The sequence below is a fragment of the Stegastes partitus genome, unplaced genomic scaffold, assembly GCF_000690725.1.
Source record: "Stegastes partitus isolate 25-593 unplaced genomic scaffold, Stegastes_partitus-1.0.2 Scaffold101, whole genome shotgun sequence".
Classification (NCBI taxonomy): Eukaryota; Metazoa; Chordata; class Actinopteri; family Pomacentridae; genus Stegastes; species Stegastes partitus.
In genome coordinates this window covers 273,918-292,538 of record NW_007577832.1, presented here as the reverse complement: position 1 = coordinate 292,538, position 18,621 = coordinate 273,918, and the positions used below count along the sequence as shown (strand labels likewise).

Genomic DNA, 18,621 nt, shown 5'->3' with positions numbered 1-18,621 from the left:
ATTCTTACAAAGCCTTCTAAGTTTCATTCAGTGACCAAAATGATGTGGATGGGTATCCTTGAAATTCCTTCACACAACAACAAAAACAAACAAAAAAAACCCCCACACACATAAAACAGGGGAGATGATTTGAAAGAAATAGCACATTAATTTCTCAGTAGACTGAACATTTTGGCCGATTACTTCAATTAATAACCCAACAGCATAATCATTAGTCAAGGGAAATTCAGTCCGAGCACTACTGGGATAGAAAAATATGACTGATTGAGAGCTTCCACTTCATTATCCCTGTGACAGATGAGAACGTAAAGATTATTATGTGCTAAAGAGACATTCTGCACTTTTTAGGAGCTTCGCTGAGGGTGGACACCGAGTTTTAGCGCTCTAAACGGTCGACGAGGTTTTCTGTCTGTGTGGAGCAAAGATATACGTTTACTAATTTGATATCTGCGGCATGTTAAGTTAGCTTCGTCGGGAAAAAATTGGCAGTTTTGTTAGTTGAAAAACAAATGATCTTCAAACAACCTCAAATCAGAACACTTAGTTAGTCCACTAGAAATTAAAAAGGTTTCAGTGTTTTCTAATTTCCTCTAATTATTCTCAATTGGAAGGGAACCTGAACTTCTGCCTGACATCCAGGAACAAAGACAATCCTATCTGGATATAAAACGCATGCGGTAATACGACCAGCAGGCCCTCGTCTTCAGGGACGTTTCTATAATGGGCGGCCTGATCTAATAAGCGCATCCCATCAGAGACGCGTAACCAGCTCTGATATCACGGGCCGATTTGTTTGATATTGTAAACTTTCGACTGCCACACCTGCTAAATCCATCGGCGGGCGGGTGGGGATGTTTGAAGAAAGCAACAACAAAAAAGAAGAGAAGGGAAAGCAGGATTTAGGTGTTGACTGTCGCAAAACTCTTCAAATATCACGGCCTCACAATTTATTTTACAGGTGCACGAGCTCCGTTTGATTCTTTCTGAAGCACTTGCACCGTCTTAGACACCTTTGAAGATAACAGCCAAAGCAGAGGAGGGGTTGTGGGGGAGGGATGGAATGAGATTTTTAGGTGACAGAAGTGACAAAAGTTCCTGGATAGATGTTTGGCTTTCATCGGCTGCATCTTAGAAACTAAAGGAGCTTTAATCCCCTTTGCTTCTTCTTCTTCTTCATAAAAAGAAGCCCCTACTTGAGGTAATGAAGGACAAAAAGTGAATTTACAAAACCACTTTCTACAGGTAGATATGTGATCAGGTGACATGTCGAGCTCATAAGGTGTGAGTTTTTTGCCACCCTAGCAGCATGTGTTCCCATTCAGCATCATAGGAAGCTTAATTTCTCGCCAAATATTTCAATTTCTTTGTGATCGAGTCACACGATGTTGACGAAAATCGACAATAATGAGCTGAACGCGGTTCTGCTGCTGTCTTTTAATTACATTCTCCTCCCTGTAACTGCACGGCTAGAGTTACCGCGATCGATGTATATCAATACCTGCTTTCCTCAGACTTCCATGGCTGCTAACAAGCCGAAGATAAGACTCGGCTGCTTTAAAATGCTAAACAAGAAAGCACCTATTAACAGTTTAATTCAGTGTAATGTCGTTTGACCTTAAACCCCCGATATGATAAGTAGGTTGGCGACTAATTAAAGCACAACAGCATCCTCTCTGCAAACATTTAATCATCACGTATGAAACAATCACACGATATGTAGGTTACATCCTAAAGAGAGCTGTGAAAGTCGTTTGTGAAGTCGCGAAGATGACGACAAAATGCGGATTATAGGAAAAATACTGGCAGCGGAAAAAAAGGTGAACTGATACTTGAATCAACTCAGACGGGAAAACAACAGCGGCAGAAAAGTCATGCTGTCATTCCTTCACCCTCTATCTCTCGTACAAGGAGGTTTAGAAACCCTGTGGGGTGATTTGACATTTTGTCATCAGGCTGATTATGTTTCCTGCAGGTTCATCCCTCCTCAAATCTCTCTCACACACACACACACACACTGAGGCAAACACACACACACAACTGCTCTATACTCCATCAAGGCCTTTCACTTTTTCAGAGTTTATGGGTCAGTGAGAACTGGACAACACGAATGCAGACAAAAGGCTCAACAGAATTAAAATAACCTGCCTGGCAATGGGAGAGAGGAAAAAAAAAATTCAATGCATACTAATGGAAGTAGGTGCAGAAAATTAGGCAGGCAACAAAAAAAAAGGGGGGGAAAAAGCTTCATACTGTGTTATGGAAAGCTTGGACTGATTTCCTTTGGCTGTACACAAGCAAACCAGCACGAGAATTCAGCAGTTTTTCAAAATTAAAACTTGAGTCAAAGCGGTTTGCAACTGAAACAACAATTTTCAAGACCAAAGCTGTACCTTCCTGCGCCCCTGTCCTGACCCCTATCGAAAAATGTTTCCTGTCCAAATGATGTAAGCTGCTGTCAGACGCATTTTTAAAAAAAAAATAAGCTCCGTCCTTTTCCCCTTCCAAGGATTTCAGAATTTGGCTATTCAATTGTAATTTGATCAGTCGGAGGCAGAAGATAACTGCTTGTGTGACAGCTTTTTCTGGGAAAGTTATTGTAGACTGGGCAATGATGGGCAGGCGCCTTGGGCAAAGACTGTCTTCTATTCCCTCCGTGACACCTACACAGATAATGTTAGTCCATCAGCTCCTGTGAAATAAAACGAACACATACACAGAAGCTGCGCCGCGGCTGTAAGTCAGCGGCTATCAGTGTGAAAATTATTGTCCCTTCCATTGAGACAAACCCGACCTGCCGCCTGCACCTTGTCACGGCTCGTAGCGCGGTAAGCAAGGCTTTGTGGCTGAACTCCCTTTCTCTAGCTTTTCAAAGAGGCCAATATGTAAGTTAAAGCATAAATTTTGCAATTATACTCACATCCTCTTGACTTATTCAGACTTTGATGTGCTTTTGAGACAGCCCAATTGACTCATTTTAAACATTTCAATGATGAAAGACTTCCATCGCAGCTCTCAGGATGAAAAATCATTAAGAGCCCTCATATCTTGATCGCCCACGCCTTCTCTTTAGATGGCACTTGCAGAGAAATATGCACCTATTTAAATTGCTACTGGCAGTTCATTTGCCACTTGAAAAAGGAAAATCACTGCCTTGAAGACACAAGAAGCATTTACAAGCACTTGGTTAACAGAACCGGCCCAACAGGCTCAAGTAGCTTCAATAAGGCCCCGAGAGACGGGAGGGGAGAATGAAGAGCTGGGGGGTAATGTGTTTTTTTTCTTGACCGATGAACGCTCAGAACAGCTAAAAGAAATGACTGAATGTCTATATTTAGGTTGTATAAATATCTGACACACTCACCTGAAAAATGTCACAAAGAATTGGACGAGGTCCATGATGCTGTTGTGCTGAGAGAAGGCAATCTGTTAGAGGAAAGGAGGAAAATGAGTTACTATCAAAACACCACGACAGCCATTTAAAAACGCTTTTTTTTTTGTTGCTGGCCATTTTTAAGCTTTTATTCTGGCGTGGCAGTGGAGAGCGTGAGGGCAGGTAGAGGGAAGAAAGCATGGAATGACGTACAGCGGACTCTAAAACGTCTTTTGTGCCGTCATAATAGCACCATAAATCATCACTCCACACACAGGAAATATTATTACAGCTTACGTTTTTTAACTTGTTTCTACACTCGTCTCTGAAACACAAAGTCCCTGAATTTTTGTTGTGTGACTGTTGGTCACGGTGGGGTCACTGAAGGCATCACGGCTACACCTAGTAGTTGGAGAATTAGATGAAAGCAAGCATTTATTGTTTGTACAGTTTAAAATAAGATTTGTAGAATTTTAAATTAAAATTTTAGATTTGGCCAATTTTTCCGACGCGTCGCACATGTTCTGTTCAAGGACTGTCGGAAAAACCCAGCGGCAGAAGAAGAAGGTTGAAATCTTCCAATAAATTAGAATATGCAACGAAATCTTACATTGAAATACATGAACGCTGGTATAATGACGCAATAAATCTATAATCTACGAATGTTTGCGCTAGCTTTATTTGGAGGGTCAAAATACTCTGGTGCTGGAGAACGTCGAGTAAAAAGCCCGCCCTTAACGTGACATGGTGTGGACAGGTCAAGTCGCCATTAAGAACAAAGCGGAGCGGCTAAAAGGTCACTGACGAGGCTCTCGGAAAGGACCCACTAAAGCTGTCTGTGAAAATCTGTTTGAAAGTAGTAGAGCAAGACACAAACAAGAAAAAAACCCAGAAAGTTCCTGCCAGGAGACGACAGGATTCATTTAATCAACTGGATAAATCTGGCGCCTGACCCAAGAGCATCCCATGAAAATTAACTGATTTATTTAGACTTGAAATTAAATCTTCCCTATACTTATACAGGGGTTTTCTAGAATAAAATTGTATGAGGGAGCAAAATGTGTTGAGGGAGCGAAGCGAACAAGGTGGGGGAAGTTGCCTTTGGAAAACTAAAGCTCGAATGGGACATTCTGAGGCTAACTGAGGGAGAAATTTTAGCTCATGAAACTTCAGAAATCAAGACATTATCAACTGTTGAGCAATTGTTGTTTGGTTAGAATTGTAATACAGCTGTAGTCTGTAAATGAAAACATGACAAATACTAGTATTGGCAACACTTCTATTTACTAGTACCTGGAATGTTCTTACATGCCTGTACTGCACCATGTTACACATACATGTACTTTAACCAGTGTAACAGTGTGAGGGAGCAAGACCCTGTCATGTACACTAACCTGAGTATAACATAATGTCACGGAGTAAGACCTTATCATACATGTACATTAGCCACTGCCAGTATGACACAGTGTGAGGGAGTAAGACCCTGTCATGTACACTAACCACTGCCAGTGGTCATTCAGTCTCGAAATCTCGCTGTGTAGGTCAGCTGACCTTGCATGTAACCTATATGAAATCTCGTGAGAGCAGCCAACACCAAAACAATATGGCGCCTCGGCATGGAAAACACCAATTTCAATTGTTTTTTGCACCGTCTAACGGTGTATCTACCGCAATCGGAATATGCTGGAGTCATTATAACGTTGTTGATGATCTGATACATTGTCTTGTGATGGTGCTGGGATATTTTCACGGCCGAGAAGATCGTTTTTGTGAAGACTGCATGTTGTACAGCAGCATGAAAGAACATGGCCCAAGTGTTCATTTTGGTAAGAGGGCGCAAGTCGGGAGTATGAGGGCGCAGCATTATTTAGACAAACCTCTGCTTATATACAAAGATAGAAATAGTAACAGTCAAACTAAATTTCACAGTCCGATACAATTCCAAATGCAACTGGACGCTTGTTTCACTGAGACTATAGGTTAACATGACGACCTCGCGCAGCCACTGAGGTGGACAACACTTCCCTTATGTAGCTCATTTGTGTTTTCATGTCTGAAAGGCACGATGGCTAGTGAATAATGGGTCAGAAATATGTTTCATCTTCATTAAAACAGGGATTACACACAGCCCCGGCAGCTAAACCTTATAGGTCGCATCACAGTGACATGTCATTATATACCGTTGCTGCTCCGGAGGCATCCTGCCCTGAAAGCACGCAGACGCACAAACACAACTGCAGCAGTGTCGAGTCTCTGATTGGCAACACATAGGGTTAGCTAATTGTGCTTTTAGAGGAGGTGTATTATTCCTAAACTGTTTTTAATTGTTTCTAATTATTCCTTTATTATCTGTAATTGAAAAGCAACAAACAGCTGATTATTTGGCTTCATCAGTCGTCAGAAGAGCGGCGTGCACGTGTTTGGGATTACGCAGCAGAGCACAGTCGGTTCTTTATTGACAACTTCATCACCCTCACAAACTTTCTGCCACCTTTGACTTTTTCCAATCTTTTTAAGTAGAAAATGAGAATCGCTGATCTGAGATGCGATGCTCGCTGACATGGCTAACGTGACTCAAAAGCACACTTTGCACAGATGTTTTCTCTGGCTTTTAAATAAAAAGGGACAGTTCTATTTAGTGCTCGCAAAACCTGCTTTTCACGCCACACGGGGTCAAAGCAATATGTGCGGGGTTAATTTAATTTCAATGCGTCCATCCCGGCCGATCAATTGCATCATTTGAGGACGTTCTTCTGTCGCGAGGGGACTTTTATTACACTGAGCAGAATACTGACAGCAAAGAAAGAAAAATCTCTCTACTATCTTAATCCACATTTAAATGCCTATTTTATGTGCTCGGACCTTCAATACAAAAGCTCTTAAGTGCATTCTCAAATTCTGCCTTATCTCATCCAGGCAAGCAAGGAAATACAGACCTTATCCTGTTACAGAAGCTATTTGCTTTAACAGCTCAGGCCGGTCCATAATAAATAAGTGACTGTTGGCCAAGGAAATCTAATAGAAAACTATTACTGGGCCACCTCCACAGACGGACTGACCCCAAAGATATTATTACACCAAGGTGGTCCAGTCATCCACCATGTGAAGTGGCGGGACGGAATATAAAAATCGATATTTGGGAGTGGGCTAATTAGCAAAATGGGTGCCGTGTGCTATTATTAGGAATGATAATTGTTATCTTATGGTATCACATTTCCTAAAAGCTTTTGCTTCTTGCTTAAACGTACAAATTTAGCAGTAAGTGTTCATTCTGTGGGCTTGTACAAGTGACACCTTTCACATTACAGCACTGATATACTGAATATCAAACTATTATTTTAGGTTTCAGATTGGATTTGTTGCTTCAGGCTTAACGAAGAGAATTTTTTCAAGCTCAAAAGCTCCAGTTTGTGAGACACGTGTAACGCTTTTTTACTTAACATGAATTGAAAAGGAACTGGTGGTTAGCTGGAGCCTGTTAGTCATGGGTGAACTTATCTACGTCTAAGCCGAGACCTTGTTTGTTTGTCAGAATCGCAGCTCAGAAGGCACCGCCTAAGTGTATTGGCCTGGTGCTCCTCCTTAACTTCACTGCTTTCCCTGCGATGAATCACTGCTCATCACTCTCGGTCTGTCATTTTGTAGCAGTCGGTCACATTATAGCGGCCTGAGCCTCATTTTTCCTTTAGTGCCTTCGAGACTAACGTCGTTGTTTTCCTGCAAAACCCTCCAAAACAACTAAAAGCAAACAGACAGCGTCGTATTTTGGCTCGCTTCACTAATCACAGCCTCCATCTCTTTCAATCAGAGAAGGGGGTAAAAGTATTAACCGTGCTTCGCTTTTGTCTGCTAAAAAAACAGCTGTGCACCTATGAGCGCTAACTACCGCTCATTAAATATGTAATCACAATGAAGTGCAGCCTGAGCAACAATGGAGCGCAGCATCTGCAAAGACGATTGCTGCCTTTATGCATGTTGGACTGGGGTGGCCTATTCGTGTATGTCATGTGAGCAACTTGAAACAACATCATCTGTCAGTCCAAGGTGGCCGGCTCAGTCCTTACCTGGATCTTGATGGGCCACGAGAAGTTACTGACGTAGACGTAAAAAGTAATGTTGGGGTTGCTTCTGAAGGTGAACTTCTCGCAGGAGAAGCTGTCTCTGTACTCCTTGATGTTGGTTTTGGACACAATGGGCACCTCCTCTCCGGAGATGGTTCCAGCTGTTGGGGTAAAGAGTTCATGTTGAGCACACTGCCATTTGGCATTCAGAGAGCGCACCTACGTACAGACACGGAGCCGCAACGTGTTATTATGAACGCATTAATGGTTCTACCAAGCCATTTGGAGCAACAGGAAAGCTCTCAGGAGCCATGGTTATTATGTCTTAACAGCATTAAACTTCTTTTTTGGTGGACTGATAACAGAGTGGGGCTTTATTGCGTAATTACACACACCGACCGTATGTCATCGTTAAACGAACATGGGCGTGGGAGAAAATCACAAAACTGGGAATGTGATGACTGTAGGTATCACGTGAAGATCGCTTTAATCAAATTTCACCGCCATCGAATGCACGTAGCACGTCTGAGATTTAATATGCAGGAGCAGACGGCGCGAGGGCAAGTCTGTTCAGATAATCTGCCATCAATTATTAATAGTCGTTTGTATCTGTTTATGCTCAGTATTTGTGAGCGGGGTGTTATTATTTCTGGGTGAATACTACAACAGCCCCAAACTGGCAGTTAGTTCCAAAGCAGCATAATTGTTATATCAGACGACAAGATTTCAGAAGCAGATAATGGAATTTCCTTTTAATAAAACTCAATATAGGCAAAGGAGAAATGCATGTTCTTAATAACCACCATGAAATCCAAATTAACATATTTGGGACCTAATGTGCTTCTACGGGAGTCTATTTTTCCGTCCGTCTAAACGTTCCAAGTTATTTCTCATTCTTCCTCACGTCAGTGGCTCCTCAACATTGACATTCCAACCCACAGCTCTGAAACAAAAGCAGTGAAAATGACAGCTTCAGTGTGGCTACGTGAGCACGTTTATCTTAATTGAAATCACCCCCCTACCCCCACCTAAAGGCGCTTCATGCTCTCGTCGATTGTGAAGAGGCTCCCGTTCCTTCTGAGACACGGTATCTTTGCGAGGGGGAAAAGGGGACCCGACTTCAAATATTAATGACGGCGCCGCGAAAAGGTTAAGGTGGCGGAGAAGGAGCGCGGGAGGTTAACGTGTTTTTAGCGGCTAGAAAATGTCAGTGTTGTGGGGACGGAGAAAGTGGCAGATGACTTGAGAGGAGAAGGGAGGGCAGGAGATAAACAGTGGCACTGGACGACTGCAGTGTCCTTGGGTGTCTTTCCTCAGGGGACCTATAATATCCACTCAACAGTGACACAGTACACACTAACAAGAGAGGGTGCATTACTGTTCCTATTATGTCTCGTATACCGACTGACTGAAGGATTACCTTAATAACAATAATAATAATAAGAAAAAAAACAACACACACACACACACAAAGCAAATCTACATTAAAAACTCAATTTCTAAAGCCTCATCTAAGTGACAGTTGCAAATGTGTTGGGAATTAAATTGTATATTAACACCATCATTTTTTGTCATAACAAGCAATTTAAAAAAAAATAATGGATGAATGGAAATGACTAAACAAAGATCGGCAAACAAAAAAAAAAAAAATGCAATTTAGTTCCATTTGAATGACATATTTGTGGATGCGAGTGCATTAGGCATTTTTTTTGTGGCGCTGACATGAGAATAAATAAATAAAGAGATTGTATTTAATCAGCTTTAGTCTGTGTGGATGCGAGGAGGTGGAGCGTCCACTGCGTTGGTGACCTTCCAATGGGAAAAATATCAGAGCTTTTTGTTAACGAAATGTCTAAAACATCCAAATGTGACGTCACTCTTGAGACAATGTCCTCAATAGTATAATTCTGATAACTTTTGGCCACAATCCTGATAGCGTTTATCAGCGAAGCCAATGGTTAGGTGTGGAAAAAGATTTGGATTTACAACAGAATGAGGAGGGGAAACTCATTCGCCAGCTACTTAGTTTACAACTAAACCTGCTTTTATTTATTTTTCTATTCATGTTTTGGGCTTTTTCCTTTATTTAGAGCAGTTGAGAGAGACAGGAATGGGGGGAGAAGAATGGGGAGAGACCTGCAGCAAAAGGTCGTGAGCATGAGTCGAACTCAGCCCCTGTTCATGGGTCGCCTGCTCAGCTAGGTGAGCTATAGGGGCGCCGTAAACCTGCTTTTAAATGGATTGATTCACCCTAACATGACTTGAATCCATATACAGTCTCTCATCAGTGTTGTCTGCTGTCAAATAGAGAACCAAAACCGGACAAAAGCATTTCTAGAAAACCAAAAATAAAGAAGTACCTGTTGATCCCACCGACCACGTGATGTTGAGGTTGAAGTTGTTGGATGCATTGATGGACATGTCCAGGTTCTTGTTTGCCTTTAGACAAAGAACACAACATAAGATAAACACAGAATGCTGCATGTTACAGTAAACCACAAAAGCAATCGTAGAGGTTATAAAATCGAACCATTTTTGGGGCAGTTTGCGAGTGTAGCTTTCTAATGATCAGAATGAATCACCCGTCAGCGATCATCATCGTTAAATGTAACAGTCCATGACTTGAGATTTGATAGAGTGCTGCGCTCATGTCACCTCTATAAATGTAAGTGATTTAAGGCGTCGCTGCCCCCGTCGCCTGAGCGAGAACTGTTCTCGAAGAAGTTACCTGCTCGGGAGAAGCCATGAAGTTTATGGCAGTGTAGTGATTATCGTCTTCTTGGATGAGACTGAAGGTGAACTGGTAGTCAATCAGGAGATTATCTGTTTAGAAAATCAGACAAGGAAGAAAGAAAAGAAAGAAATGTCATATCTGTTCCCGTGCACAGGTGTCAGCTTTTTGAATACAGTCTGAGCTGCCAGTTGTGACTTCCAGAGACTACTACGAGAGCATCTGAAGAAAAAGCCAATTTGCAATCAGGCTGGACAACTTTCTAATCAAGCACAGGACAAATAGAATTAGCAGACCCTGACAGCAAATATTCCTCCACGGTGATTAATGAAGTCTTCCATTATTAATGAATTGTCACGTGTGAATTCAACACTGCGGCTAAATTGTGCCAAATTTCACACGCAGCTATCTAGAGCGCATCCATAAATCAAACTTCAACGAGTATAAAGCATTAATACATATATACTAAATGTAGATTTGCATTTTTGACTGGATGTTTATTTGCGATGACTGAAACGGTAGGTGATTGAATATTCAGGAGACATTTTCTGGCATGGAAAATTACAATAATAATAAAAACAGTATCATTTGTTAGCCTGACTTGTTTGTACATATCCCCATGTGTGCATTAACCCTCTGAACCTCTAAACCAACAGCCCAGATTGACTGAATGTTTTGTTTTTGAAATCCCCAGAAATACAACATTTACCAGGCAAGAAACCACAAAAAACAGGACAAATTGTCAGATTTTCAACTAAGCTAAGCTAAACTAATAATGTGCGATTTTATTCAACATGACTCTTTAAAAAAAAAATTGCCAAAAATAAATCTTCAGCATCAATCATATTCAGTAAAACAAAAAGAAAAAGTGTGCTTCTCTAACTCTAACCCTAAACCCTAATCCTTTTTCTTGAATGGGGTCAAATTGGCCCCAAAGATAATCGGAGGGTTAAGAAAAGTTTTTCATGTTTAATGTGTTCCTGAACTGGTGCAAGTGTCCAATGCAAAAGTAAAGCAAGTCAAATACTCTCACATCTAGTCTGTACTGCTGCCAACATTGAAATTTCACCTCATTTTTTAACTCCACATTAACTTCTGAATGCCAATACTTCTGCAACTTATGTTTAAGCCCACTTTCTGCTACAGATTTAGTGCTTAAGCAGAGTTTGAGGGGAGAACAGCCTGTGTTCGCTCTGAGAAGCCATGTTTAACTCATGAGTCACATGACAACAACTCAGGAAGTATTTCAAATGACTCTGCAGGCTGCGTTTAGGGAGAGCAAATAGGAGACGAGTGTGGAAACAAATCAAAAAGGTAAGCAGTAAAATATCTACAGTATGTAGCACCACCTGTGGGAGTTTGGAAACAATTCTATTTATGTTCATTCCAGTTTTTTTATTTAATTTTTTCTTATTTTTTCAAGATCTAGCCATTGTTGTGCAGTTTCCATAGATGTGTTGGATAAAGATATTGCTATGAAAAATGGGAACACAGTGAGTCTAAGAAACTGCCTGTGGTTTAAAGGGTTAAAATGATTTCTTTTGGTTAAATTGGACGTATATAACTTTGCACGGGGATGTGGAGTTCCATAGTACAACAGTAGGTCCTTATTTGAACTTCTTTCTTTACCTTTCTGCACTAAAAACGAGCGCACACGAACAAACGGTTAAAAATGCATCAGCTATATGTGATTATTCAGCCTCTAAATCAACCCGCTTGAGCTGTGACAGTTCTCTGTTTCACGTCACTTATGTTTGCATGTGACAGTCAAACGCTATTAGTGTCACAGCTTGAGAGATAATAGAAGTAAGATCATAATTACCAGTTACCGTGAGAAATCGCCTAATACGCTGTAATGTAGCCGGATAATGTCGCCATTAGCGCACCGTGTTAATCTATAGTGAATGGCCTTTTAGATGGTGAGTAGTGTTGTGTTTACAATGCTGAAGCTCAAGAACAAGTCCCGGTGGTGTCCAGAGGTTAAAACAAGCTTCGGGCTTTTAGTTTCCCGTCTTCCCCTCATTGAGCCTGTTGTCAGGCTATGGCATTTCAAAAGGGACAAAACCTTGGCAAAGGCTCTGTTGTCAGTAGCAGAGTGCTGAAAGGCAGATAACAAATCACTAAGTACTGCAGCACCGTGAAGGACACCACATCATGCAAATAAACACACAGAGCACAAACACCAGCATGTACAGTACACACAGCAGCGGCAGCAGCAGCAGCAGCAGAGGCACTGGATGTCAGCTTTATGTTATTTCTTTTCACGGTGCTGCTTTTTTTTTTTTTTTGCATCACACGCCTTGATAGATTTTTCCTTTTTACTTTACAAGTCAAACTATCATTTAGTCGACTTTTTAAATGAATAAATGAGTAGGTGCGTGATTGAGTGAGTAGACAAGTGGAGAATTTATACTCCTCCGTCTCCTTGATTAGCTCAATCACTCACTCCCTCTGATGCACTTGACATTTTCACGACAAGTCATTCTGTCACCGAACAAGCGCCCCTGGTGCCAAAGTGCTAAAATGCTCCATCTGCCCAGAGCGGAAGAGTGGAAGTGGAGAAGTGGAGAGAGAGGGAGAGAGAGAGAGAGAAAGAAAAGCAGAGAGAGAATAGCCAAGAATAATCAAGGAGGTGTGTGTGTGTGTGTGTGTGTGTGTGTGTGTGTGTGTGTGTGTGTGTGTGCATATGGGCTGTCTCTCCAGCAAGTAGCTGTCCAGTGGAGAATTACTCACAGTAACAGGTTCCTCTGAGTGGATTGCCAAGGTAACGGTTTTCTGAGTCACATCTGCAGTGAAGAAAACAGAGAGGAGTGAACAAGATGAAGAAGAGTGCTAACAGATTGAGAGCAAGAATGCCTCTTATCAGGAGCAGTGTATGCCAAGTGCCAGCGCATTAGCTCCTGCTGTTGGCGCCTCATCAAGTTTGGTACTTCTGACAAAGAGGAAATAATCTGATAGTTTGTAAAAAAGTTAATTAGATTTTTTTTTTTTTTTTTTAACCCCAAAACTTTTTTTTGTTTATCAAAGCGACACACTGACATGCGATGATTCCACCTGATGGCAGAGCGCGGCACCTAAAAGTAATGTACGAAGTTTAATCCCTGAAAATCCTTGAAGCAAACAACACGATTTATGTAAATGGATTCTTACTTGATTATTTGAGATATATAATCCTAACCCGAGAAGTGAAAGCCACATCAAGACTAACCGCCGATCAAGGTGAATCCTTTTTGAGGAATTAATCAGATAAGACAGTAAACAATCAAGTTTCTGAGACAGCCAGTGAGTGGGGAATTCTGGGAAGCCCAAGACAAGTCTAACTCTGCTCAACACTTGTGATTGTTTTTAGGATTTGATCATCAGAGCTGCGTCCAGGAGTTTTAATTTCCCCCCTCAACTCATAGCGGTGTTAAATCTGTGTTTTTAGATTCAAGTGTTTGAAACGACGGACTGAAAATCACATTTATTTGGAAAGCCGTAGGAGGCATGCATTGTCTCTCTCAATATTTGCTGTTTTTATTCCAAAACAGAAGTCGTGAGCACAAATTTGGAACGAGCCGCAGAGCCACAACAGAAGGGTTGAAATAAACAGGATCTGTTCTTTAAAGGTGCAACGTGTGAGATTCTAAACAGGAATATCACATTAAAATAGCAGAAAACAACAACGTACATATACAGTACAAGCTGTATATTAGTGATGCACATGAGTCCCTCACATTGAAACCTTTGGCCGTCTCTGTGATTACAAACAGACTGAGAGGGACCTCACACACCATGTTGTAAAAGGGCGGCTGTGGCTCAAGTAGTACAGCAGGTTGTCCTCCAATCGCAAGTTCCATCCCCCATCCCTCCCCTCCACAGTTGAAGTGTCCTTGGGCAAGACACTGAACCCAAAGTTGCTCCCAATGGCAGGCAGCACCTTGTATGGCAGCTCTGTCACCATTGGTGTATGAATGTGTGTGTGAATGGGTGAATGAGGAACACATTGTAAAGCATTTTGGATAAAAGCGCTTTATAAGTGCAGACCATTTACAAGCAAAAGAACAGGACGGATTTAGCCAGGGACCACAACAAACACCTATCTTGTTAAAGTTTTTCAGTAGGAATGTTAGGAGACGATGTCAAAGGTCGTGATTGATACTGATGAAAGCATTATGCATCAACACAACGCCCACGCTTTGTTTATGTCTGTTTATGTCCACAGGTGTCGTAAAGAGAGAGCACAATTTGTGGATGGATGCCAGGAATGCAAATTCTGAATACTGTTCTTAATAAACGCAGCATGATCAATGAATAGTTGATAACACAAATTGAGCACAGTGGACATTTGTTCTGTGCTGATGTTGATGTTTTAAATGGTAAAAATAGTAAATGGTCTGCACTTATGTAGTGCTTTTCTACCAAAGTGCTTTACAATGTGTTTCTCATTCATCCATTCACACACACATTCATACACCAATGGTGACAGAGCTGCCATGCAAGCTGCTGCCTGCCATTGGGAGCAACTTCAGGTTCAGTGTCTTGCCCAAGGACACTTCAACTGTGGAGGGGCGGGGGATCGAACCACCAACCTAACGATCAGAGGACAACCGCTCTACCACCTGAGCCACAGTTTTAGTCCACAGACACATGATATGGGTGCCAATGGTGACGCCTACATAGGCCACTCTGTTATAGAAGCACTGTTCTACTCCATCCTGGCTTGTCTCCAACACGAGCTGAAGATCATTAAGAGTCACAAAGGACTCTGTCATGGTGACCCTTTCCTAGCCAAACTCCTGCAAAGTTTTCTGCCCGTCAACAAAGAACTGCCTGTAGTCCTCTGTTCGCTATAGGACAACAGGAAAAGGTTCCCCTGGTGACACAACCAGGTGCTACAGCTAATCTACAACACTGTGTGTTATCTAGGAAAATGGCATCAGATGGGACTTTCAGATATGAAGCAATACATGACTCGGATAAAAAAAATAATTGATCGGCACATCCCTATTATTAACCTAATGTATGTGTGCTCAGCCCTGCTCATGTGAGAGTCTCTGATGCTGTGTCGCCCTCTGCTTCTCCTTCACAGCGACAGGTCAAATGAAGATAAACAAGTTGACAACAACTCATCAATTCAATGTATTATCCAATGCTAGTGTGGGCTCATGATGTTGATCATATATGTGTACGCAACCTTTCAGCTGATTTGAGATGCTAGGGTTCAAGCAACGGTTGTTCTACACGTCACACACAGAACCTTTAAGACACTGTCCTGCACGGTTGGCTTGATACATCTGTGAACTAAACAGCCTTTCATGAATTATTCCTGTGCGTTTGTTGAGCCAAAGAATGAGCATAGGTTTACTCGGTCTTGTGAGGTCATATAGTTTGCTCAAACCACTGCTGTTTAAAAGTTAACGCAGTTTTCAAAACAACAGCAGCAATATTGTGGCATCAGCCAAAATAGTCTGTCTTTTAAATGAAGTGCTGCCAAGCAAAATGATTTGTTAACATCCACAGAGTGCCATCAACTGCTCCGAGAGTATGTGTCTGCTTGAGTGTCTTTTATCAGGCTCATGGCTTTCCAAAGGCCTGTAATGAGGAGGAACATATGGCAGTGTTCATTGGTGTGCACTGCTCTTTATCTCGCTTTTAATGCATCTCTCCACTCTGTCGCTCAATTTATTTATTTTTTTTTATGCACTTAACTGTCTACAACTCGCTCCGAACCGCTCCGACATCGCTCGTCAGGTATTTACCTGATAAACAAGGCGAGCAATACCGCACGCACTCGAACAGCACAAATAACAGGAAAAAATGTCAAAGCAATTTAAACATTAGATATGTATTATCGCATTGTGCTTCATAGTTGTTTTGTCTTACAGGCAACCAATTAAACTTGTTAGAATGTGAATATTAGAGGAGTCAGAGAGGCAGCGAACGAAAGGAGGGAACGGAGGAGAGGAGCAAGCCGACTGAGAGACACGAACGCTGCCGAGGAGGAGGAGGAGGAGGAGGAGGAGGTGGCTGTTAGTGATGTTACACTGAATGAGCATGACTCTGCCTCTAAAAATAGTCCAGCATTGGTTGTTTTGCAGCATTTTGGATTCGCAAGACAGACGGTATCGCCGTTGACGGTACTACGCGAAAAAAAAAAAAAAAGAAATGTCAGTCAGATGATGGTGGAGGCAACACATCTGACGTCTTTCAACACCTTAAATATCACCAGGGAGGAATACCGTCAGAATGGAAAACAACGTAAGAAAGAAAATTTGTTAAACTGTGACCTCGGGGTGTGTTTTATTAATTAAAGAACGTCTTTGATTTGACGACAGCTCTAATGCTCATCGTCACGTCTCATGTCACCAACAGCTGTTTTGCTGCCGACTTCGCCCAGACGCTGAGGAGGGCGTTGGAGCCGAAAGCATATTGAGTGACCTGATTGAGATGGATTTTAAGTTTATATCAAATGAAGAACAAGGATCAGTGCGCTGAGCTGATCTAATGGGGGCAGGACACTCAGTCGGTTAGAGGAGCCAGCTCGGCCGCTGTTCGCTGTTAATGTTAAACAGGCAAGGACAGGGTAGAGTGCTCTTTTACCACGCTACAAAGGACAGAGGACAAATGCCGCCGGAGGCTTTTGAACCTTACAGAACATCACTCCCGGGGCATTTCGGCTGCCTGGCATTTGCAGAAGGCAAAACGCACACGTACTCATTGGTATAATGCAGCTCCTCTACACTGTATCTTAATTTAATCTACACCTGCATGCATCCGTGCACTCATCTGAACTTCAGGCAATCCCCCTGCACTGTATCTTAATTTGATCTACACCCAGCTTGAACCTTTGTCTGTGTTTGTGCACACTCTGTGATTTAACAGACGACACACACACACACACACCGGCGGAGAAGAAATGTGCTGTGAACCTACACAATGTCTTTCACACAGACGCAGGCACAGCAGCTACCCCCGTTACCCCCAGCACGAGAGGCATCCGCAATAATGTATGCTTGGAAACGAGCGCTGTAATAAGAAATATTTCCCCTCACTCCTCTTTGTTTTTTTTTTTTTGACTCATCGCTGTAACCCAATGCAGACCTCATCAATTGTTTTCAAAAACAATTCTATTCTGCACCGGTGCACCCTTCACTTCATTAGTGCAGCCATTATTTGGAGGTCCTAATGGCGTCGGTGGTTGCGGTGCATGCATGTGTGACGGAGTGCATGTGTGTGTGCTTTTGTGTACATTGCAGAAAAGACCCGAGTACCCTTGTGTAGAGGTCTTTGTTGAAGGGGTTACTGCTGGGGATGCTGCGAGTGAGTGGCAGGGAGACAGTGATTACAAGTAATGAGAACCAGAAATGATATTACGAAGATGGAACAGCAAACGCCACACCCACAATGCTACTAATTAGATTACAATGACCGATTACTTGATTACACCAACATGTATGAATGGGAGAATGCATTTTGAGTTTAGCACACGCTGGACACATTGTGTAAATGGCGCTGAATTAACAACATATTCTCGAGGTTCATGTTGCTGGATAAATTTGAAGCTGATAACCGCTAATGGGATTGCAGGAACTTTCCCAAAGCTGGTTCCAGAGCCGTACGAGCACTTCCTCTCTCTAAACGGCCGACGACGGTTGGCCCGATACCTCGGTCTGATTCTGTACGGTAGAAAATGAGGTTGTTGGTATCAGCTGTTAGCCAGCTGCCATCCCACTGTTGCTCTTCACTGTGCCGCGCTGCGTTCCATCTGGTAGCAGAAACCAGTGTGACATTTAGTCAATGGTGCAAAGTGTCATTGTCAAAGTTGACAGAAAGCATTGAGGGTTTGCAGAGGTCTCACTCTCCCGCAGCCTGTCTGCCTTCCCTTTCCTTTTTATTCTTCCTCTCTATCTTTCCCTTTCATTCCCATCACATTCATGTCTTCTTTGGCTCAGTGTTATTCTTGGGCTTTGACGTTACTTTTCTTTTATTCATTGTAAGGTTTTCGACCACCAGTGGTGCTATGTAGTGAAGGTATACCGAGCCGGATCCTAAGATTGGGCTCGATTGTTTTGGCACAAACCATTCTTTGTTTACATCTGCCAAAACATGGACAAAAAAAAGCTTTGAAAACAGTATCACTGCTGTGTAAGACCACTGACCTAGTTTATCCCACTTAATTAAACACTGGTTAAAGGTCATTAAACCTCAAAGAAGTCTTTAGCCAATCTACATAATGTCACTATTATCTAGGAAAATAGTGGCGGATACTAAATATCCAACCCACTGAATCGGATTGGATGCAAAAAAACAACCCTTAAACGGGACCTCCCTACTACATTGTGATGGTTTTACAAGAAGGGCTGCAGATGTGTCCAAGGAAGTACACTAGCGAGTACACAAGGATGTAAATGATCGACTATTTCAAATCATTTTTAAACAACACGGGCTGCAAGGTTGTTTTGATCAGTATGGATACA

General features: G+C 42.1%; 1 protein-coding gene across 1 annotated transcript in view; it reads right to left on the bottom strand.

Moving 5' to 3' along the window:
• Positions 1-18,621, bottom strand: part of atrnl1b (attractin-like 1b) — a 77,993-nt gene that overhangs the window by 29,983 nt on the left and 29,389 nt on the right. Inside the window, exons 21-25 of the mRNA XM_008277579.1 lie at positions 12,896-12,948; positions 10,160-10,254; positions 9,792-9,870; positions 7,435-7,592; positions 3,362-3,423 (exon numbers count right to left, since the gene is read on the bottom strand). Of these exons, the coding sequence (XP_008275801.1) occupies positions 3,362-3,423; positions 7,435-7,592; positions 9,792-9,870; positions 10,160-10,254; positions 12,896-12,948 (447 nt within the window). The remainder of the gene's footprint in view (positions 1-3,361; positions 3,424-7,434; positions 7,593-9,791; positions 9,871-10,159; positions 10,255-12,895; positions 12,949-18,621) is intronic.